The sequence below is a fragment of the Trachemys scripta genome, chromosome 3 (genome assembly GCF_013100865.1).
Source record: "Trachemys scripta elegans isolate TJP31775 chromosome 3, CAS_Tse_1.0, whole genome shotgun sequence".
NCBI lineage: Eukaryota > Metazoa > Chordata > Testudines > Emydidae > Trachemys > Trachemys scripta.
In genome coordinates this window covers 52,751,025-52,773,858 of record NC_048300.1, presented here as the reverse complement: position 1 = coordinate 52,773,858, position 22,834 = coordinate 52,751,025, and the positions used below count along the sequence as shown (strand labels likewise).

At 46.2% G+C, this 22,834-nt stretch overlaps 1 protein-coding gene across 1 annotated transcript in view; it reads right to left on the bottom strand.

Annotated features, from left to right (window-relative positions):
* LOC117874529 (calpain-13-like) overlaps window positions 1-22,834 on the bottom strand; it is a 62,911-nt gene that overhangs the window by 4,960 nt on the left and 35,117 nt on the right. Inside the window, exons 8-19 of the mRNA XM_034764738.1 lie at window positions 21,228-21,313; window positions 19,111-19,185; window positions 17,808-17,974; window positions 16,045-16,193; window positions 15,687-15,698; window positions 11,655-11,866; window positions 9,384-9,420; window positions 6,663-6,725; window positions 5,146-5,203; window positions 4,116-4,183; window positions 1,843-1,911; window positions 309-387 (exon numbers count right to left, since the gene is read on the bottom strand). Coding sequence (XP_034620629.1) covers window positions 309-387; window positions 1,843-1,911; window positions 4,116-4,183; window positions 5,146-5,203; window positions 6,663-6,725; window positions 9,384-9,420; window positions 11,655-11,866; window positions 15,687-15,698; window positions 16,045-16,193; window positions 17,808-17,974; window positions 19,111-19,185; window positions 21,228-21,313 — 1,075 coding nt within the window. The remainder of the gene's footprint in view (window positions 1-308; window positions 388-1,842; window positions 1,912-4,115; window positions 4,184-5,145; window positions 5,204-6,662; window positions 6,726-9,383; window positions 9,421-11,654; window positions 11,867-15,686; window positions 15,699-16,044; window positions 16,194-17,807; window positions 17,975-19,110; window positions 19,186-21,227; window positions 21,314-22,834) is intronic.

The window sequence follows — 22,834 nt, the reverse complement described above, 5'->3', positions numbered from 1 at the left end:
GAAATTAACTCTTTCTTTGGCCTCTTTGCTGAGCGTTATTGGCCTTCCCACCACTTGGCAAATATCCATCATCAGCACCAGCTCAGCAATGCTCCACTCCATTCCTGTGCTACAGGACCACTCAGCAGGGGAAATGGCTTCTTCCTGAAACCTTCTCTTTGGCTTGGTTACACGGGGAATGGCTAGTGATCGCCTTGTCCTTGTGAGATGCATTACTCGCGGATAGGAGCAGGAGCTCACTAGATCTTCCATACAATCCCTCCACCCTCATCTTTCCACCACTCTCCTAATAGCACAGCTGAACATACCTGCTCTCTGTACTGCATTCCTCAAATCGGAGACATCCAGGAATCCAGAACCGGTTCCCTCTACCCTCCTGAAAATGTCCTGGAAACCATTTTGAAAGAGTTCAGCTTTTTACTTTTAAGCCAACGTCAGTGGACCAAACTTGTCCTATGACCTAGCATGTTGACCACTTGCCAATGCATTTCACTTTCTCCTTAATGAATTAGCTTAGTGGAAACTCAGTGCAACGTCGGATAGGGGGACTAGAATAAGAAAGACAACTTTCCAGAAAGAACAGCTGGGTGATCCTTGCTCCTGGACTGAGGGCGCTTACTGATGGGGGGTGGGCAGTGAGGGATTGATGTTAATGCTCCTTCAGAGCATTGGCCTGGCTTAGTGCACTGAGACAAGGGGAGAAAGAAGACAGAGGGGAGCAGTGATCACCTTGGGATATCCCCCTGCCAACAAAGGCACTGATGTGGAAGTGCAGGGTAAACATGTCTGAAGGGTTATAGAGTTGTGACCTTTCGTGTATATCCCCTGCACTGTTTTACTTATTCAGACCAAAGCTTGTATCTCCATGACTCTGCCAACAGAAAGAGCCCATCAATAATGACTCATCTGAAAGAAGAGTTGCAGAACTCATTTCTATGGCACTAGGTGGGATGACATCCTTCAGTACACTCCATATTCTAAATACAATAGGCTATGTACTCAGCTCCATTGACTTTAATAGGGCTATGCCCACTTATACAACAGATGAGGATCTGGCCCAGTATGTTTAGCTTGGCAAAAACCATCCTGTGAGATACTAACCAGGTAGGATGTAAATGGCAAGCATGGAGAACAGTTGTTCAGGATAGCCCAAACAGATCTAATAGGTGAAACCAAGGAACATTGACTGTACCAGAATATTTTTCCTAATTCTGGGGTCCCTTTCTCTGTCCTAGAGTCTCTTAAAGGAAGTGGGGGAGGGGGAGAAGGAGCCCTGTTACAGTATTTGCATTATTTAGAGAAGATAATGGAAAACCAAAGTCTGTATTGGCCAGGGAGCATGGCCTTTCCATTGATTGTATTATCCGGTGCAATGTGACTGGCTGCCATGAAATAGGGCAATAGCCTTTCACAGAAACATGTGGTGGATAATAGGACGACAAATAGGTAATCCAATCTAAGTGCTTGCACTCTTCAGGGATACTCACCATCTTGCCACTGCATCTGAACAACCACAGTCCCATTGACCTGTGGGATTATTCCTGGGTATGTAAGTGCAAGACTGGGACCTAACACCTTCTCTAACCTATTCCTCAGGATCTGCCATAAGAGCAGAGCACTTAGTCCTTGGCAGACCTGTTCTTACCATTCAGAACATTTGATGGGGGCCTCTCACTCCAATATTTGAGCTCCCTACTTTTGAATGATAAGCCAGGTGCTTTATCGTCCGAGCCTTTGTTGTGGTCTTTCCCCTGCACTATTTTAATTTCATAGTGTCTGCATCCCCTTGATTAAAAATGCAGCACTAGCTAAGAAAATGGGTTCCTGACAGTTCACATGTACCTTGTACTGAGCAAGGAGTTTCCAGAGGTGCTTAAATTCTTGCAGGGAGAGTCTTCCATTAGACTTGAGCTGCATGTGTGGTTAAGGCTTAAATGTTTAGTGGCAGCTAATCTTGGGTTTCCTAGGAGCAGGATGCCATTTAGGCCATGGCTTGCCTCACCGAAAACCAGATGCAGGAAGCCCCCGCATGGGAAAAGAGCCCTGCTAAAGGTATCCTGCTGCCATGAAGGTTGGAATGTCAGGCTTTAGGCTGGGGAAGGCTAAGGTATTCCTAGCTCCGAGCAGGGGTCTGAGAGCTATAGAATGCACAAAATAAATGCGACAAACTGTAAATATAACGGAGGGCCATTAAGCAGCAAAGTTATATAGTGCCTTTCGCAGCAACGGATCATGAGGCCGTGGCCCTGTGGAAATGCAGCCACCTTTGGGGAGGGGTAAAAGATGCTTGGGGCCCACAGGGCATTACCTGTAGCTAGATTCTGGGTATGTCTACACTGCAACTGAACTTGATTGTAGCACAGGTAGGCACCTCTGTGCTGGCTTTAATGTAGCCAGCACTGATACAGTAGATGTGGCGGCATAGATACTTAGGTGGCTAGTCCATCCTGCCACATCTACACTGTTAGCATGGGTTACAAGAGCTAGATTTGAGCTAACTTGGGTATGCCTCCCTATCTCGTCTCTGAACATACTGGGGAAGTGAACAGACTTGAGGTGGGAGGGGAGGATAGCTCCTCCTCAGCATAAGGTGTAGAGTAGTCATAGCCCCATTAGTGGTATTAGCCCCCAAGATCTCCATGGACCTCCTGTCTGTTGCACCCTGCTCCTACACTGGCACAAGGCCTTTAGATGTAAGGCTGACAGCAGGCAGGCTCAAACCTGGGACCACTGGAGCTTAGTGCCTGAGCCTCTAGTGCAGGAGCTAAAAGCCACCTGGCTGTTAGCTAAGGCTGTAGAGCAGACTCATCAATCAATCCATCTCCCTCTGCCACTAGCTAGGGCAGAACACCACACCCAGCAGGTGTGGGGGGTTACACACACAGCATCTTCCTGAAGGAGGTGTAATATCTGACCCTCCGTGTCCTCCCACAGTGCTCTGTTCTCTGCAGGTGAGGCTGCCTCTGGCCTCTGCCTCTCTCACAGCACCATGGCTGTGGCTGCCACAGCCCTGAGAAAGCAAAGCCCCCTTACAGTGAAATAAGAGTAAGTGGGTGGTGCTGCCGTCAAACTTGGCTGAAAGAGGCTGCTCCAGTCCTTAAAGGCCAGTATAGGTCACACTGTATAGGGGATGGGTACCAATGTAGTGAATGAAAAAAATCCATCTTGAATAAAAATGGAATGGGGTGGGGGGAAGTGGCTGTGTCAGCACCCTCCACGTGTCCTGCATTCCGTGCCTGTTTAGATGGCAAGAGGGTGCAGTAACAGGAAAGCTGGAAAGACCACAACTGGCTGCTGGTCATTTTTATTCATTTGCTGCAATCTGTAATGGCCTGGCACTGTCTCAGAGTTATTCCAAGGCCTGGAACAAAAAGACAGCACGAGAGCATGCAGCGGGGAGAATTTATGTTTTCATCAAGGAGCGCTCTTGTTTTACAATGGCCAGCAATGCATTTCCAGTGTTGTCTTGTTAACCGTTGGAGGACTATGCCATCCATCTAACTAGAAGAGGTAGACACCAAAGGATGAATAGTTTGCCAGGCGTTCGCCTGTGATTCAGCAGTGAGACATTGCTGCTGGCCACTCCGGCCCTGGCTGATGTCAGGGGAAAGGCAATCATAGCTTCATTGTTCTTGACATAAACTTAGAGCAGCGGGCTTGGAGTTCCAGTTCACAGGCAAGCCCAGGTTGGCAGCCTTAGAGGAAGGATGGGAAGAAGTAGTGTTAGGTTGCGCTATACAGTGGATCTTACTGAATCCCAGCAGTGTCCTGTGTGAAGCTGTGCAATGTCCAGGACTGGGGCCCAGGCTTGTTAACCACAGTGCATGGAGAGTTCAGAAGAAGGGGACTCTGTAATTAATAGAATAGGGTTTTAAAGTAACTAGGGAAGGGCCTATAGCTCCCAGCGAGCTCCTGACAGCAGATTCCACCCCCCAAGGGAGTGTGCATAGCAAAGCCCTGCATACATTGTGGGGAAATTATTTGATGCGTGTGGCCAATACTTATTTGCAGGTTGTCCCAGGGGGAAGCTCAGCTGAGCCATAACTGAAAGAAAGGATAGGCTGCACCGGGGCGGGGGGTGGGGGGAGAGTTTAGTGCCTTTGCTGAAAGGATACATCCATCAGAGCTAAAATGCCTCTGCATGACTCAAAGCAGAATCCTCCGCCCAGGCTGGCCAGACGATCTATAAGAATTGATAAAACAAAAGTGATCAGACAAAGAACAAAAGGCACCCTGGGATAGGTCTCTACCTCCAGAGAGCAGGGCTCCAACCAGGTCACTGTTGGGAAGTGGATCTTAGTCTAGCCCCGAGTGGTCCATATCCCTAAGGGTGAGGTGGGGGGAGGTGTTGTGTGTGTGTGTGTGTGTGTGTGTGTCACACTTCTCAAATGGACCCCTTTGGAGGGATGTCATTCAGCAGCAACCCAAAGGTAACTAGGTCCCATACAAATTTGGTGATCTCTCTCCTCTACTGTTGTTTGACCCCTCCTTTTCAGTCTCTGTCACATGCTGCACCCAATATTTGAGAGGCTGGGGGAGTGGTGAAGGCCAGGACTAGACTTCCACCAGGGAGTGTTGCAGGTGGGCATTGAGCTGACATGGCAGAGCTGTGAGAGAGGTAAGGACTAGGATAAGGTGGGTGCTGCATGTCTGGTTGGAGAGGACCTGTGACTGGATCCCATAAAAAAGCAAGTGTGCGGCCTAAGCAGAACTGTATGGTGATCCAGGCCTGGACCAGCAGGGCACTCCGCAGGTCAGGGCTGTGTGGGGACCCAGGACTGGAAAAACGAAGGTGCTGCTGGTCCTCGTAGAGAGCACTTAGAGGCACAGGGGCATGCCAAAGTTCAGCCGCTTGAGATGCAGCAGCCTCTCTGCTGGCTGTATGCTCAATGTGCTAGGAAAGGCTAAGTGCTGCCCTGGATTGGAGCTGGGCTGTTTCACATCTTCCTTCATGTGAACATTAATTTTTTAATAAAAATTAAGCATAACGGGAATCTCAGAGAGGTTTTTCTATTATCAGAGGTCTACCAATCCCACTGAGCATTTTCCTAGGCCCATCAGGGTTGGTTAGACCTACGACTGCATCTAGTTCACACTAGATCCAGGGTAGGAAAACACCATTAACTGGCTCACAGAGAGCTTTACCTTTCAGGAACACTTCATTGAGGAGCCTTTGCAGCTGTGAGGCATTGATGTCTGAACCCTAATGCAGAACAAAGCACATGAGTTTATAAGCACCAGGCTTCCTTACCCTCGCCCCTTTCCTTATTCTCCACTTGCTTACACCATTGCGAATCAAGAGCAAACCCACTCATGGCAGTAGAGTTACACAGCTGCAAATCTGGTGTGAATCAGACAGCCTGAACAATCATTTGTGTTGGCCATGAACCCTAACCCAAGCATTCCCATCACTGCTATGAGGCAGAGCAGTACTATCCTCCCCAGTGTTGTACGGATGGACAACTCTCTTAGGGAAACCCAAGACTAAGAGATGTTAAGGTCCCACAAGGAGACAGTGCTTGAGCTAGGAATGGAACTCAGGTCGCCTGACTCCCTATCCTATGGTTTAGCTACATGACCATCCTTCCTGCCCGACTATTTTTATTTTAACTGGTAGTGGATTATTTGTTATGGAGAAGCTGATTCCTAGAGCCAAAGGGTCAGTGTCTTTGTATTGGCTGACCCGTGCTCAGCATAAGTCTGAAGGTCCGGAGGAGAGTGGGGGAAAGGCATTGTTTAGCCACATGTGTGTCCCTAGGGTGGCTGGGCACCGGTAAGGTTCCTGGAATAAGTTAGAGCAGCCTGAAGTCTGCTTTATCTTGTGCCAGCTGTCAGCAATCTTCAGGGATTGTTGCCAGAGATAAGCTGATGCAGGAGCACACTAGCGCCTCCCCCACCCCACACACACACACTTCTCTGGCCACGAGGCATAAGAGCAAATACACTGCATTTACACTACTGTACATTTTTGCACTGGTGAAAGCTAGTGAGAATCGGGCTCCTTGTCTCCTGCTCTACATTGATGCTGTAGCTCTCAGCTGCCCGACGCATGAGTCATGTAAAATCTTCCTGCCCTGCCCCTATCGCTTCCCAAGGCCCTCCAGGGCATTCTGTGTGACAGACTGTGTCATTTTTCACCTTTATGCATTGATATAACTATTAACTGTGAGAGGTCTATTGTGTAAAGGCTTTTGGCAGTGATTTTTCTCTTGACTAAGTCAAGGAGTTCTTTTATAACAGTTTATTAAACCATTAAGAGCATCTCCTGTGAACACACACAGCTTGGCTCAGAGAGAGCTGGAATCAATTACTCAAATGCTGACTGATGTCTGCTTTCCAAATGCAGCAAGTGCAAGCTGGAAACAGTTCTGATCAGAGGGAAAAAATATCCAAGGATTATTTCTAATTGCTTGTTTAAATAAACCCCAAACAATCATCCCCTAATATAGTGAGCCGTGCATTCTATTCCAGCTCTCTCTCCCACTTTTCTGTGGATTTTGGCAGCCAGATCAATGCTGTTTTGGAGGTATCCACTTAAGGAATGATAGGCCCACATTTCCAAAGACATTTTTCTACATGGATTGATAGCAAGACGGGAGATTTTTCTTTTACAACTCCACTTGTCTTTTTATTTTTTCAGTAATCGGCTGTATTCAGGGTACCTGTGTAGCATATCTGAGGAAGATGTTTTCAGAGGCGTTGTCTTGACTCTGCTTGGGTATGTCCTGGATCACAGCAAAACATGTACATGTGCAAATTAGTGACAAAAGCCATGGGAGCCAGATCCAGATCCATATTATTCACATAGCTCTGTAGCTGTACTTTAGAATGGACAAGGTATGTACAACAAAGCACACAGTGCTGCCTCAGAGACCCTGCAGTCTAAAGGCAAGAAGAGATACAATAGTGATCAGGCAGGAAGTGGTGTGTGGATGTTATAACTTTGTAGAATGAGGGATTTTTTTGTGGGGGGGGGAGGGAGATTCAGAGGATTTGAAGAAGAGGGGGTGAGCTTGGCCTCTCTTAAGTGGGAAGATGTTTTCAGCATAGGGAACCACATGAAGCCAAAAAGTAAGTAAATGGAGGAGCTAGGAGTAGAGAATTTTAGGTGGAATACAGGAAATGGGAGGAAATCAGGGCCAGTTTGTCACCTGGTGCAAATTGATGTCACTATAGTGAAACCAATGGCTCCCTGCCATTTTAGACCACGTGAAGAGCTGGCCCATAGGCAGGGATAGAGTTGTGGACAGCTTTGGAAGTGGAAGAAACGGGAAGTCAGTGCAGAAATTCAAGAAGAGGAGGGGAGAAGTGATGGGAGCTGCCTGAGAGGAAGATTGCCTAGACAGCAGTGAATTAATACTTTAGGGCCTAATCCTAACACACACGTAGCCTCTGACTCCAATGGGATTACCAAGGACCACCTACCTGTGTAAAGTTTGCAGAATTGGGCCCTATACTTACATATGGCAAAATATAGGTTGTTGGTTAGTGACATTATTTAAGGAAATTGAAAGTTTGTTAGTATAACTGGATAATAGACTAAACAATAAGTTTCTCTCTCCATAACAGGGCTTAATAACGGACTGGAAAATTAATGACTAGAAATGGCTTGCATCTCTCACTTACACCATTAATTTCAAAGGAGTCACTCCTGGTTTACACTACTGTGAGAGAGCAGAATCAGGTGCAACCCAACCACCAAAGTACAAGAGGACTGTATTGTTGAATGCACCAGGACAGGTGAATCATAGCTCACAGAGAGAGAATTCTGCTGCTGGACTGACAGTTATACTGTGCTTGGGCTGTAATTATCTGGGCCTGATTCTGAGCTCCTGCTAGTTTAAGAAGTATAATTCCATTGACTTCTATGGGGTTACACTAGTACAAACCAGAGAATTCAGAATCAGGCCTAGACTCTTGCAAAGACCAATTGTGTCACCCAGTCTGACAATCCGCTTTCCGCAGATCCCTGCCTTATATTAGATGGATGAATCCCTGTGTGGAAAGGGGAGAGAATGCCATGCTGGGGACTGTGACAGTGCTAATGTCTAGAGTGGAATGAATGAGTGATTATTGAGTTTGGTGGCCCAACTAAAGTGAATCAGATGAAAAATTGTTGTGGAAATATTTTGTTTTTTCTCACTAAAATGAAAACACAAAAATTTTGTTTCTAGTCGAATGACAGGTTACATTTACTTTTCATGTGATTTTTACCTTTTAATTTTTGTAAAAAAAATAAAAATAAAAAAAAAAATCTAGCTACATTTCCAAATGGAAAGCTACACCATTTCAACTTTTTCAATCTTCCTTCCCCTTTGTTGTCCAAAACTAGTTATTGAATTTGATTGGAATTCACAAATAGTTTCAGGCGACCCTAAAATTTAACTCAGCTCTACTGCTGACAGTGATTTACTTGATGAAAATGCATCTGAAAAATGCAAATTAAAGATTAAGGGCTTGATTCTGAAACTGTCCCTCACATAGACAAGTTACTTATTCTGTGAGTACTCCCTCTCGTAGCTCAGTACAAAGGTGGCAGAGCTGTACCCAGAGACATAAGAACAGCCGACTACCACCATTGGTCCGACCAAAGGTCCATCTAGCCCAATATCCTGTCTTCTGACAGTGCTCAATGCCAGGTGCCCCAGAGGGAATGAACAGAACAGGTAATCATCAAGTGTCGCCCATTCCCAGCTTCTGTCGAACAGAGGCTAGGGAAATCATTCCTGTCCATCCTGGCTAATAGCCATTGATGGATCTATCCTCCATGAATTTATCTAGTTCTTTTTTGAACCCTGTTATAGTTTTGGCCTTCACAACCTCCTCAGTCAAGGAGTTCCACAGATTGACTGTGCATTGTATGAAAAAATACTTCCTTTTATTTGTTTTAAACTTGCTGCCTATTCATTTAATTTGGTGACCCCTAGTTCTTGTGTTATGAGAAGGAGTAAATAACACTTCCTTATTTACCTTCTCCACACCAGTCATGATTTTATAGACCTCTATCATATTCCCCCTTAGTCATCTCTTTTCCAAGCTGAAAAGACCCAGTCTTTTTAATCTCTCCTCATATGGAAGCCGTTCCATACCCCTAATCATTTTTGTTGTCCTTTACTGAACCTTATCCAATTCCAATATATCTTTTTTAAGATGGGGCAACCACATCTGCACACAGTATTCAAGATGTGGGTGTACCATGGGTTTATATAGAGGCAAGATGCTATTTTCTGATGTGAGGCAGGTGGCAGAAGAGAAAGCAACAGCCAGGGTGGGGTGGGGAGAGGAGGGTTGCAGCAAAGAGACTGGTTAGTGGCTGGTGCCAGGAGATCCATAATGTTGATCACACACCTCCAGTATCTAAGTCATTTTTCACATGTTCCTACCTTTGGCATCACTGGGCTGAGCCTGCTTTTCAGGTCCCTAAAAAACACCACAAGAGTCACATCAGAAAAAGACAGCCTTCTAGCATTTAATTGCAGAGGGAGAGAGAGAGGTGTGTGTGTGTGTGTGTGTGTGTGTGTGAGAGAGAGAGAGAGAGAGAGAGAGAAAACTCAAAGAATGCTTGTGAATCCCAATCCCCCTGTGACTGTGCTGACACTTTTCAGGTGTTTCAGTTCAGAATCAGGCCTTTGAACTCTGTCTAATCATCCCTGCTGCATTAGTAAGCACAGTGGGCCTGATTCTCTGCTCGCATTGGTTTCAAACTGTTTCAAAGTTCCCTGACTTCTCTGGAATCATTCTTGAGTTACACCACTGTAGGGGAGAGGAGAATCCCAGGGCAGTGTGTGCAACAGCAGGACTAGTTTGGCAGCGCTTTCACCACCAGGAGGCACTAGGGGCTCCATCTCCACAGTCAGCTCTTACATGAGCAAAATCTCCTGGTTACCTTAACCTGAGCTGTAACATTATGAAATGTCTCTAATTTTCCTTTAGCACGTGAATACAAGATGGACATTAATAAAAAGGCAAAAGGATACCTGAGGACATTTAAAGGCAAATTTAAAACAGAGCCCACATTTATAGCCAACATAAAATTAACCTGTGGACCTCACTGCCACAGGATGTTACTGAGGCAAATACAGTTGCAACTCCTAACATTCCAGTTTTGCCTTAGATGAAGGAACAAGCTCACCTCAGGCTTTGCAGCATTCCTTATGAAACCCTATGCTTGTTATAGGGCAGCAGTTCCCAGACTGGGGTCCCAGTGGCCCCTAGGCTGAGCTACCTGGTCAAATGATGATAGCTGCTCCTCCATTTTTCCAGTTGCTACCCTTACTGTCCATGAGTAGTAACTTACTACTTAGGTAGAGAAAGGATGGCCCAATGGTTAGGGCACTAGCCAAGGACACAGCAAACCTGGGTGCAATCCCATGCTCTGCCACAGAGTTCCTGCGTGACTGCGGGGAAGTCACTCAGCCTCCCTGTGCCTTAGTTCCCCCATGTAACATGGGGATAATAGCACTGCCCTACCTTGCAGGGGCATTGCAAGGATAAAGATTGTGAAGCACTTTGAGAGCTACTGCTGGAAAGTGCTATATAAGAGCTAGGTACTATTACTACTGTACTCCCAGGATCTGAATGAGACTGTGTGTGGAGGATGTTACTACTGAACCCGAGTAAGAGTGGCAGAATCCCGCTCACTGGAAGAAGCTCAAAATACATTGGCCCCGACTGTGATTCCCTTACTCACAGGGATGGGCAGTTATTCACATGAGCAGTCCCAGTGAAGTCAAGCTAGCTGTTCCAGAAAGACGCAATTGCTGTAGCTGGCTTGGGGATGCTTTGCAATGACAAATGAGAGAAGATGTGTCCACAGGACAATCTCATTAATTAAGCCGTGAGCCATGCTATGTAAAAGTCGTGGAACCCCACTACAGGGTAGATTGAAAATACCAAGGCAATGCCACGGTGCAATATTACCTACGGCAATTTTGTCAAGGGTGAATGCTGTGGCTTAGATTGTTTTTTATGAAGACTAGCCATTTCTATGAAAACATCTGCATTTATGCGGACTAGGATAAAACTTACACCCTGTGCCCCCAAACCTACAATCTTATCTTTGTGGGTGGATCCGTACATCTGTGTGGAGCCCCATTGAAATTAATGGATCTATGCAACAAGTCCACCCACATGGATCAGACATCAGGCACTTGGATTGTAAACTCCTTGGGCTAGGCACTCTGTCTTTGCATACACCTAATGCAATGGAGACCTGATCCTGACTGGGGCCTAGTGGTGCGCCAGCAATATAAATATTAAAGAACTACTAGTACAAGCCATCAGCCTTCCTTTCTTAGAGCAGGTGTCCATCCCAAGCTGGAGGGAAGTCTCCCGCACATGCATAGCATAGTACTGCTCCGTTTGGTGCTCTATAGGGGATACTCTGTTCTGGAATCATTACTGGACTAGATGCTCCTAAATAGACCCTTCCTCTGTTCAGCTATGGCAATTCCTGCGTACCCATCTGTGTGCCCAGTCTGAACTCCTAGCATCCCTGCCAGTACACTCCTTGTCACTAACCTCTCTCTTTGCAATAAGCTTCCACAAAACATTAAAATAAAACACCACATTAATGGCCCTAGTCTTAGATGTTCAGAGACAACCCTGGAAGCTGGAAAAAAGGTACATATAAACAGTATGTATAATGATCTTACTCATTGGAGTCTTGGCACCTCAGAAAGATTCGTAGGAGGAATTCAGCCTCTTGGCCTTCTTCTGATGTGGCTGGAACAACAACATAGGTCCCGGGGCTCAAGTAAAAGTAATTGGTGACATCTCGGGCTGACACGTTCAAACCGCACTTCAGAACTTTGGATTTATACTGAGAGAAAAATGCAACTGGCAATCTGTCCCTCAGGCCCTGGAACTGAAGGAAATGATTAATTGTACCACGGCAGTCCTCTATTCCCACAGCCCCTTTCATCCACAAAGCTCTGAAATAGCTTCTCATAGTCAGTCCTGCATATATGGGAATCATTTCACTCACTACTGCAATGCAATCATCTCTGGGGTGGAACATGGCAGTTAATAGTGCACAGCAGCACTACACAACAGTTAGGGAAGTGAAAAAAAGCTGGGGGAATTTTAGGTGGGTGGAGTGTAGTTAGTTGATCTGGAATGTGCCAAGAGAGTGGGGCTAATAGCCTAATTCCTGTGAAAATTTCCTTGGGGTATGTCACGTACATGAGTGCTCAGAGCCCCGGTTAAACATTTCATCCAGAAGACAGCATCTTTAGCAGCAGTGCCATCCTTGCATCAATTCTCATAAGAAAATAATGTAGCCTGATCTTTCTTTGGTTATTCCAATACTTTTGCTGAGATGAAACAATAAATATAATGTAACAGCTGTTACTATGATGACATGTAAAGATAGCGTAATAAAAACCCCCTTACTAAACAAATTCCCTCAAATACATTGGAGTGTATAAATTCCATTTAGAACGGCTATACAGTGTGACAGTTATTTATGAGCCATGCCTTTGGGAGAAAATAGTATAAATCTGCTATCTTGGGGAAGGGGAAAAGACTGTGTGCTTGTCTAGACAAGCAGTTAGAGAACAACAAGCTGGTGTGTAAATCTACACAGCACTGGCTTGCTGTGCACTAACAATCTGCCTGGACCTTACTGCCACACACTAAAAGTTCCTTAGTGCACTTTGATCTACCCCGCTTTGAAATGGGAGTAGGTGAATGTGCACTAGGAAATGTCCAGTGTGTGATACCATGGTCCGCATGGACAGTTAGTAACAGGGCAGGCTAGCGCGAGGTAGATTTACACCCCAGCTTGCTGTGAAATGAGTGCTCGGCCAGACAAGCCATGTTATAGAGGACATGGGAGCTGTCGGGACTGCAAGGCATTAGGGGACTGATCCACAGTTAGCATAAGCTGAAATCAATGGAGGTGTCATTTGGCATCCGGGTCTTATTCTGAACTCCTGCTGGTGGAACGTGGAAGTATCTCCCATTTACGTCACGGAAACTGGTGTGACATCAGAATCCGACCCTAAATATTTACTCAATTCTATCACACAAATTTAACCCTCCATGTCTGTCTATATATACCCTGCACAGCACTTCTGTTACACTGCCAACACATAACATCCGTTCTGCTTCATGTGGCGATATGATGTGTCTCACAGTGTATCGAGAGATTAATAATGATATTGCTGCTTTGTTCTGGGAGCAAACGTTAGTACATGCTATAGTCAGACCCAGTGCCAGCAGCGCCAATGTAAACTTCTTAGGCCTGGTCTATGTGGGAAAGTTTTTTTGGGATAACCTAAGGAGTGAATCTAAACCAATATAGTTATAGCACTATAAACCCCAATGTAGACACATTTATCCTGGTATAAGAATGTTCAGATTGGGGATTATATTCCAGTATAACTTGTAAAACCTTTCTGTGTAGACACACAGCCTTACACAGTTCTGTTACTGCCCCTTGCTAATGACTTGTAGCAACCTCGCTTCAATTCTTGAGCTTCCCATTATAAGGACCTACATTGTATCACAATTCTGAGGTGTACCAGTATTCATGCTTGAGCTAGATTTCTGATAAGATCTGAGCCATAGGCAAATGTCCACTGGAGACTATACTGAGACCACCAAACTCATTTCACTTGTGATTTAAGTCAAATCTGAACGCAGAGTTCCAGAAATGAATTGTGAGTGATATAGTGGAATAATGCACTGACTGGATTTAAGGTTAATTTGAGGGATAGATCAAACACCTAACATCCAGCTCCTCCATGGGTATAAATTGACATAGGTCTACTGAAAACATTGCAGCTTTCGCAATATGCACAACTGTCTGGTCCCTTGATAGGAACATCAGAAAAGTTTTCAGCACTGTGCATACGTTTGGCATCTTCAGACTTAGGCCACTAAATCATCCCTTTGGACTGCTAAGTATCATGTTTGAAATATCTAGATTCCCTCGACACTTGTGTTCAGAGCTTGGCAGTATTAATTCAATCTTTCACTCATCTCAGGCAGATAAATTGTGTACTGCTCTGAGTACTGGGCCTGATGCTCTTTTAGCTCATGCTGCTTTATTCAGTAGAACCCCCATTGAAGTTAATAGAGAAGTAACAGTTTACAGGAGAATCAGGCCCACTGCAAGTAGGTCTTTAAAATAAGACCTCAAAAACCAAGGCCTTTTCTGCTCCTTCTGGATATCAAAGGTCCTCTGACACTTTTTAAAAGAGCAAAGATTTACCCAGAAGGTCTTGGCCAAAATTCCCTATCTCCACACCAGCATACTGTGTGGTTGTTAACTGCTCTCCTTCCCAGAGAAGGCTGCATTTCAGTGATGCATGTGTATATATGTTTCTATATTTTATGCTCCTGGAATCAAAAGTGCTATATAAAAGTAAAATATTTCCATGTTAAAGTTTGGACTTGTGCAATAGCAGACAAGGAGATCATCAGTGCAGCAGGGGGAAGAAAACTTTGAAAAATGTTAGTATGAGAAAAGAAGTGTTTGCTAAAATATCAGAGTAAATGTAAAGAAAACAATACAGCAAAAACCTGAATGTTAATGCTCATGTTGTCTGTGATAGTCATGGAGAATGCAATGCAAATATATGACTGTGTACATGAGAATATATATGTGATATAGCTAAAACAATATATAAAACAGAGGTGGGCAAACTACAGCCCATGGGCCACATCTGGCCCATGGGACTGTCCTGCCCAGCCCCTGAGCCCCCAGCCCCTTCCCTGCTGTCCCCCATCTCCCGCAGCCTCAGCTCATCATGCGGGCAGCAACCCCAGCGGGGGGAGGGGCAGGGGCAGGGCCACCCTGGGGGGGGAGGGGTAAATACCCCCTCCCCCCCCGCCGAAATGCCGCTGAAGACCCGGACTGCCGCTGAGTGAGTACAAGCGCTGCAGCTCCCCCGCTTTGCCCCAGGCCCCCTGAATCCTCTGGGCAGGGGAGCAGGCGGAGGTGCAGGTGGCAGGAGCACTGGGCGGCTGCGCAGCCGGCCGGAGAAAAGCAGCGCTTTGAAGGGGAAACCGCCACTTCTCTCCAGCTGCGCAGCTGCCCCTGCTCCTCCTGTGTCCTCCGCCCATGTTCACAGGGCCACATTCCGAAAGGGGTGGGGGGGGAGGTTGGATAAGGGGTGGTTAGGGGCAGGGGGTCCTAGGAGGGGGCAGTCAGGGGACAGGGAGGGATGGTTGGATGGGGGTGGGATCCCAGGGAGTGGTTGGGTGGAGAGTCCCGGGAGGGGGCGGTCAGGGGTCTGGGCGCAGGGGGGATTGGATGGGTCGGGTATTCTGAGGGGGGCAGTCAGAGGGTGGGAAATGGGAAGGGGCAGATAGGGGGCTGGGGACAGGCTGTTTGGGGAGTAGGGTGACCAGATGTCCCGATTTTATAGGCACAGTCCCAATTTTTGGGTCTTTTTCTTATATAGGCTCCTATTACTCCCCACCCCCATCCCAATTTTTCACAGTTGCTGTCTGGTCACCCTATTGGGGAGGCACAGTCTTCCCTATCTGGCCCTCCATACCATTTGGCAACCCTGATGTGGCCCTCGGGCCAAAAAGTTTGCCCACCTCGATATAAAAACACACAATTATTAGAGTTGATCAAATTTTTGAAAATTCAGTTTCTGATGATTCCCCTCCCGCATCCAGGTCTGGTAATTATTGATCAATCAAAGAAAAAGAAAAGAAAATGCACATACCTCGGGTTCAACCTGAGGGGAAGAAAGGGGAAAAGCAGGTTTAAAATATAAAATAAGCATGTAGCTGATTTAAAGCTCTGTACTCTATTCCAACTCCCCTAATTAGACAAAAATTTCCTTGGTACTTTTATCTAATGTCAAAGCTGTCAGTTCATGCAAGTCCCCCCACTTCTCATCACCTCCTCTTCCCTCATCCACACTCACACCAGCTCCACTTAATGGCAGCTGATCATGTGTCTCGGAGGACCAGGGCCAGCTCTGGCTTTTTTGCCACCCTAAGCAAAAAAGCCACCCCCCCCCCCCCCCCGCCCCCACCCAAAGTATTATTCTTGCCCCCATACCAGTGGATGCTGCTTACCCTGAAGATCAAAAAGCCGGTGAACAATTTTTGTGCATCTGTCATATTATTGACAGGTTTTCGCATCAGTGACACCACCACATTATACTTTTTCAGGTCAGGCTCCTCCACTTGGATAAAGTACTGGGGGTTCCTTGAAAATGCACCTGCTGTGAAATGATTAGTATTAGTGGTAGTAGCAGTACATCACATTTAAAGGTCCCTGCCAAGATCAGGACCCCGTTGTGCTAGCTGCTATACGTACACATAGTAAGAGATGGTCTCTGCTCCAAAGAGCTTACAACTGAACCAGACAAAGACCAAGTGCAAGAGGAAGGAAATGTTACTATCCCCAGTTTAGAGATGGCGAGCTGAGGCACAGAGAGATTAAGTAACTGGCCAGTGGTCACCCAACAAAGCTGTGGCAGAGTCAGAAATTTAACCCAGATCACCTCAGTCTCAAACCCAGGACCTTAACCACAATCCCATCCATTCTCAAGCCGGTAAGGGCAGTTTCTATTAAAACCCACGTAGACAAGGATTCTCTAATGGAGGAGAGGATTGTGGCTTAGAGGTCATAACTGCACAACCATGAAAAGGAGGAGGTCCAAATAAATTCTCCGCTTTCCCCAGAGAGCTATTGTTCACCAAGAAAAATATAGAGTATCAGTAGCAATGATGCAGCTCTAAAGATAAAGGCCTTTTGTAGACCAGTCAGACAATGGAGCCAAGGTTTTGGTTAGTGGTAAGTAATGGCCTCAAGAAAAGAGAGCTGGGCTAACGTGCATTTTCAAGATGGACACACAAGACTGAGACGAGAGCTCTCTCTTAAGATAGAATAGACCTTAAGTATTAATAAATCACAGGGGCAAACACTTGATTGTGTTGGTTTGGGCTTCAGAGATGATGGTTTGCTGACGAATGGTTGTATTTTGCATTACGGCATGTTCAGTCACAAACTATACTAGAAGGTTGATGGCAAAATATACGTCCATGGAAAGTGGCCTCCTTCTACCTACTGCCAATAGAGTACATCCAGCCATCAGACAGCCACGAGCACTGACGTGTTCATGGACTCTTAACACAGCCGTGCCTATCAGTCTCACATTGTGGTGAAAGTATCTCATTCTGTTTTTTACAATACGTTGACAAATTGTAATCAGTGTTACTAGGCGACTGAAGCCTGTCTATTGCTGAATAATGGAACCACGTTGAAGATAAAAGCAACCCTTTATTGATCACAAGATGCTCTCATAGATTAAAATAACAAAACCAAATAAGAGGTGCAACAGCAAAAAAAAAAACCTGAAGCTCGGCACAACTGAATGATCAGGGCACAGGCAGCAACGCTGATGGCCTCATCTACCCAAAGTACTGTCCTACTACAACAGAACTTTGGCATTCTAGTCAATTAATTCCACATGTATATGTGTTCTGTAATATTATTTCTTTGCAAAACAGGCTGGCTTCTCGCCAGCTCAGACTCTCTAGTCCCATCCTAGCCCTGGGTCAGCCAGGCCCGATATAATGGACCAGTGAGTTTTGATCTAAGAGAGTACAGGGTTTTTATATCATCAGTTTTGACTCAGTGGCCATTGCTGCTTCCTCAGTTCTGCCTGTTTTCTTTGGAGTTAAGTGCAAGGATGGAAAACATCAGGCTCAACCATTTTTAATCAATACTTTTGCAATCCAGTCCTCAGAGTGGCTTATTATTTGTGTGGGTGTGTGTGGGTGAGAGGAGATAATGGGGATGGGGTAGGAGATCAAACTGGGACATTCATTACCATTATGATAGTTGCTTCCACCTGCAGTGAGTCCTCGAGCCCATTGGTTTACATACATGGTCAGGGACCACTTTGTACCATGCTGATCTCCAAAGTCCAGAAATGATGGGGTGTTATCGCAAATACACAGCAAGAAAAATTGCTCTGTGAAAGCTTGATATGACATCCTGGAAAAAAAATGAGAAGTTTGATACATCGGTTGGATACTAACGCTTACACTCGCTGTGTGGGAAAGTGGATCTGTAGCCAAGGCAGGAATGCGGTGTTGCAGACTTCAGCTGATCGTGACAATGCCTTGTGGAAGATGCGAAGTCTCAGAGTGATCACCTTCGTACTACCTAAAGCCCTGATCCTATAACTGGATCCTTGGGGGCAGAGCTTTGTGCCTATGTGGAACCCCATTAAAGTCAATGGGATCCACCTGTACACATCCAGCTCCAGGATCAGGGCCTACCATGGTGAGAAAAGCAAGCCTTGGCTGTGAAGTGGTTGGTCTCCAGAAAGGAAGACGCTGGATCACCCTCCACTCTCCAGTACCCCAGGCCAGCCCCCACCCATACTGCATTCCAGCCCATGTCCACATGGCACTCTCCAGTGCCCCAGCACAGGCCCCACACTGCTCTCTCCAGCACCATCCTGGTCCACATCCAAATTACATCCCAATCTGCACTCTCTCTCTAGCCAGAGCCTATATCCATGCTGCTCCTCCTGCTCTGCTACCCTCTGAGCCTGGCCACACAAGTCTGCAAAGAGGGAGACTTCCCGGTGGTTAAAGAGTCCGTAAAAACTGCAGCAAAGCTGTACCTGAGTCTGACCAGACACGTGAAAAGCTACAAGCCTAGACCCGTCAGGAAAGCCCAAACTCTGATGGCTGGAGTCCTTGCTACTGTACCCTGCTCCTCGCTGCATCCCCGTGGGTAGTTAATCCTTCAGATTTTGTATTTCTTGTTTAACAGGTCACCTACCTTGTGATGGGCAGCCTGGTCTTGTGGCAAGGGCACTGCACTGGGAATCTGGAAACCTCAGTTCTACTCCTGGATCTGCCACTGACCTGGTGTGTGTGATGTTGGGCACATCCCTTCCCCACTGTGAGCCTGTTTCCCTTCCCACCCTCCGTCTGTCAGATTGCAAGCGGGGCAAGGACTGTCTCTAACAAAGTGTTCATAGAGCTTCCAGCACAATGGGGCTCCGAACTGTGACTCAGAGCAGAGACCAAGTTGACGCCTAAGCAAAGTGAATGAGTCATGGGCCCCAGGGTTCTAAAAGGAAAACCCGGAATATCCAAGCATTAATATGAACGTACCAGAATTCTCCATCGTCCTTATCTTCACAGAGATCTCTCTTATATTCAACTGGAACTCGATCCCACTGGGGAGAGCTGTGAAAGGCAACAGAACAGCAATGAGGGGTCTGCCCTGGCCTTCATTCAGTGATTCTCAACCTTTTCCATCCCAGAGTAATGCTCCCATCTAGATCCAGGAATGCACATGAAAAGTGATGGATTGAGAGCCTGACTGGTACCCTACATTCAGCCCCAATACAATGGGAGCATTGACAGCACAGTGTGTTTCCAGCCACAGCCATTGTGAAGTGGTGAAGTTCCCCCCCCCACACACGTGGCAAATTCTGTGAATTTTTTCTGTGAATTTTTTCAGGTTTTTGTTGAAAAAACTGAAAAATGTCCAGTTGCCAAAATACTGAAAAAAGTGGGGTGGGTTGTTTCGTGTTTGGACAAAAATCTGAAAGATTGCTACCAAAAATGGACATTTTTTGGTGAAAGTTTCCATTTTCTTGAAAAACCTTTTTCCGTCAAAAAACCCTCTTTTGACCAGTTCTACTTCCACCTGCTTCACCCTTGAAAGGGGCAGGGGACAGCTGCAGTGAGGGGACTTCTGTCCTCATGGGCTTAGCCAGTCCTTGGGCTGACTTTTAAACCAGAGAACTAGCAGTGATGGTTCTGGCTATGTGGACAGCTATCTGCTGAGAACCAGATTGGGACTGTTACCCATTTCTCACAGGCCAACAACCAGCTATCATGTGGCAATGATTTGCAGCTACTGTATTTGAATGGCCATCTAGAAGTGGAACGTTCTGCATCCCATTTCCAGTTCCCTGCACATACCCTTTGGTATCCGAATGTTTAGTGAACTACTGAGGCTTTACATCGATATTATTTTGCAGTGCCCCTGCCACACAGAGACCACATTAGCCAGTTGGTTGTGTTATTTCCAAACAGCAGTTTTATAATTAAGTGATAATTGTATTTTCTGCAGAGCATAAGATAAATAAACAGAGCATGAATCAATAAGGTATTGATTTATGCAGTTTACCTTTAAGCACGCTCCACCGAAATTTCAATTATAGCGAGGATTATAGTTCACCCTTCCAAAAAGTGGGACATACTGTCTGAGCAGATAGCTATTATCCCAGCCTCAAACATGTCTGCATCACCTACTACACTCCCACCGGCCCATCCAGACGTTAAGTGCCAGACTTATTTTCTCAGCGGAGGAGTTATTAGTGTTATCATCCACAGAGGGAAGGAGAATTGTTGCTATTAAACCACAGTGTTGTAGTGGCACCTGTGCAACTCTCTAGCTAGGAGAACACCAGCTTCAGTCAGTCAGACTGGATTCCCCGCTTGATACCTATGTGCAACAAAGTCATCACAGTGTTTCCTCTGGATCAGTCTCTTACACTTGGAGGGGAGGGTGACTCCCCAATGGAACAGCCAGGAGGTCTGGCCTGCAAAACCCATTAATCCCTTCACATCCATGCTGGTCCTAGAAGATCCATTCAAGAGAAGGGGTATGTGAATGGAAGCTCCATGCCTCTGCACTACCTCCAGCGCTCCCCACCCCGCCCCCTGCCCCTTGGCTTGCAAGCATCCATCCAGCCAATAGATCAGTGCTATCATGGCCACTCCCCCTGCTGGCTACTCTCCTTCCAGATTTGACATCCTGGAGGGGGAAAGCAGCCCAGTTAAAACTGCAGCAGGAGCATTCTGCATTGACATCCTTAGAAAGTTCAGCAGCACACAAGCTGCACCCTATATTGGATGCCTGTGGAGCATTAAACAGCAGAAAATTGCGTAAGGGCATGTCCAGAACCTGTATTAGGTGAAAACAGTAGCTATCCAGTCTGAGATTTACCTGTAATTATCCACTGTGAAAATTGTTAGCTGAGAGAAAGAGGGATGTCTGAACTAGACCCAGTCTGGAGTAAGTATAAAAATAACATTGCATTTATGTTTTCAATCTCAAATTGGGTTCTAGAGGGAGGTGGGTTTGCAGATGGAAAAAGGGCTTAAAGCAGATTAATTTAGAGTTGCCTATTGTAGTCGGCCCTGGACAGAGCCTCCTTGCAGTAAACCAACAAAAGTTTCACCCTTCTTATGAGATCAAATCTTTAAAGCTGTACCCATCACTCCAAGGCCCTCTCCATTCCCCGTGACCCCAAGGATTCCACACTCTGATTATATCTTCCCAGCCATTCTTGTATGGTATCTGTAAAGGAAAAGAATAAAAAGCCAACCATAGTCACAGCCTTCTGTGATCAGGATATACAGTAATACAAATGTATCTTTTTATATATATCTTTGAGGACTCGTTTAACTCCTGCCCTCATTTGGCTGCAGCTAAAAATCAATGTCTCTTTGCTACATTGTATTAGAAACAAAGCATCAGAGAACACTGCACCCATTTTTTCCTTAGTATCATGAGTCAGAAGCACTGACTGCCTTGCCACATCACATGACTGCAATATGCTAATTCTGTACGACTGCCAGCAAAGCCAGTGACTTCGTAGTACAAGGCTGCCCATGATTAAAATGTATCTATATGGAGTGGGGAGATGCACTGCAGCATAATGCTGAGAACAAGGGACTGGGGAACCTGTCTGTCTGGCTATTTGTGGTATTTCTAAGATGCCTGTCATCTGGGAATCCAATCCCTGACTCCTGGCTTCTATTCCCAGTTTGGTGTTTCCCGTTAAGGTGGTGAGCTTTTGTATTCTGCACAAATTGGAGCATCTGGACTTGAGTCTCTTCTTGCTTTCTCTAGTGTAACTGAAGAGTAACTCCACCAAAGTTGGCGGGGGTGGGGTAAACTGGTGTAACTGACAGGAGAACCAGACCTTCTGTGTGGCTTCCAATTCTTGTTCAGATACAAAGAGTTCCTGGAAGTAATGAAGGCCTGGCTCACTGTGGCTAGAACACCTTCCAAGGCAAAGAGGCATCATTTTCTGGTAGGCGTCAAAGTGCTTTCCAAACACAAAACCTCCCAACCCTCCACCCCAACGAGGTGTATTATTTTCCCCCTTGCACAGAAGGGAAACTGAGGCAACAGAAAGTTAAAGAACTTGTCTGTGCTCACACAGGAAGTCAGGGATAGAGCTGAGACTAGAAGCCCAGGTTTCCTGACTCTCAGGCCTGTGGTCTAGTCAGCAGCCATGCCAGGACAGCTCCTCTGCCAGTGTAAATCTTCCCAGCTCCATTTACTTCAGTGGAGCTACACCAGCTGAGACTCTCACCCACCCTCTCTTTCTTTCCATCAAGTGGTCATCATCAGCATGCTCTCATGCTTCCCCTGCTTCACCTTTCCCCACTCCTCTCCCCCACAGGGTCTGGGGTCACAGCAACCCACCTTTACCCAGTGGTAGCTGAATGGGGCTCACCCTGGAGCCCAGCAACCCCATGCTTAGATCAGCCCAAGGGGTCACTGCTGAGTGAGTCACAAGGGAGGGAGTGATGGGAGCTAGGAATCAAAGCTAGGCCTTTGGCAGTTCAAAGCTGTTAGGGCAGCAGGACCAAAAGCCCTTCCTGAAGCACGTGGACTTTAGTGTGTGTGTTTAAAGGGGTCAAACTTGAAAACATTTAGACCAAAAAAAAAAAAAGGCAAATTTTGGAAACAATCCCCTTTGCCAAATGCTTTGAGATCCTGGGATAAAAACTACTGTATCATGTATCCTGTGTCCCTCTGTGAATGAGACTCTTTAATCGCTGCTGAAGGCCACGCCCCAGGAATTAG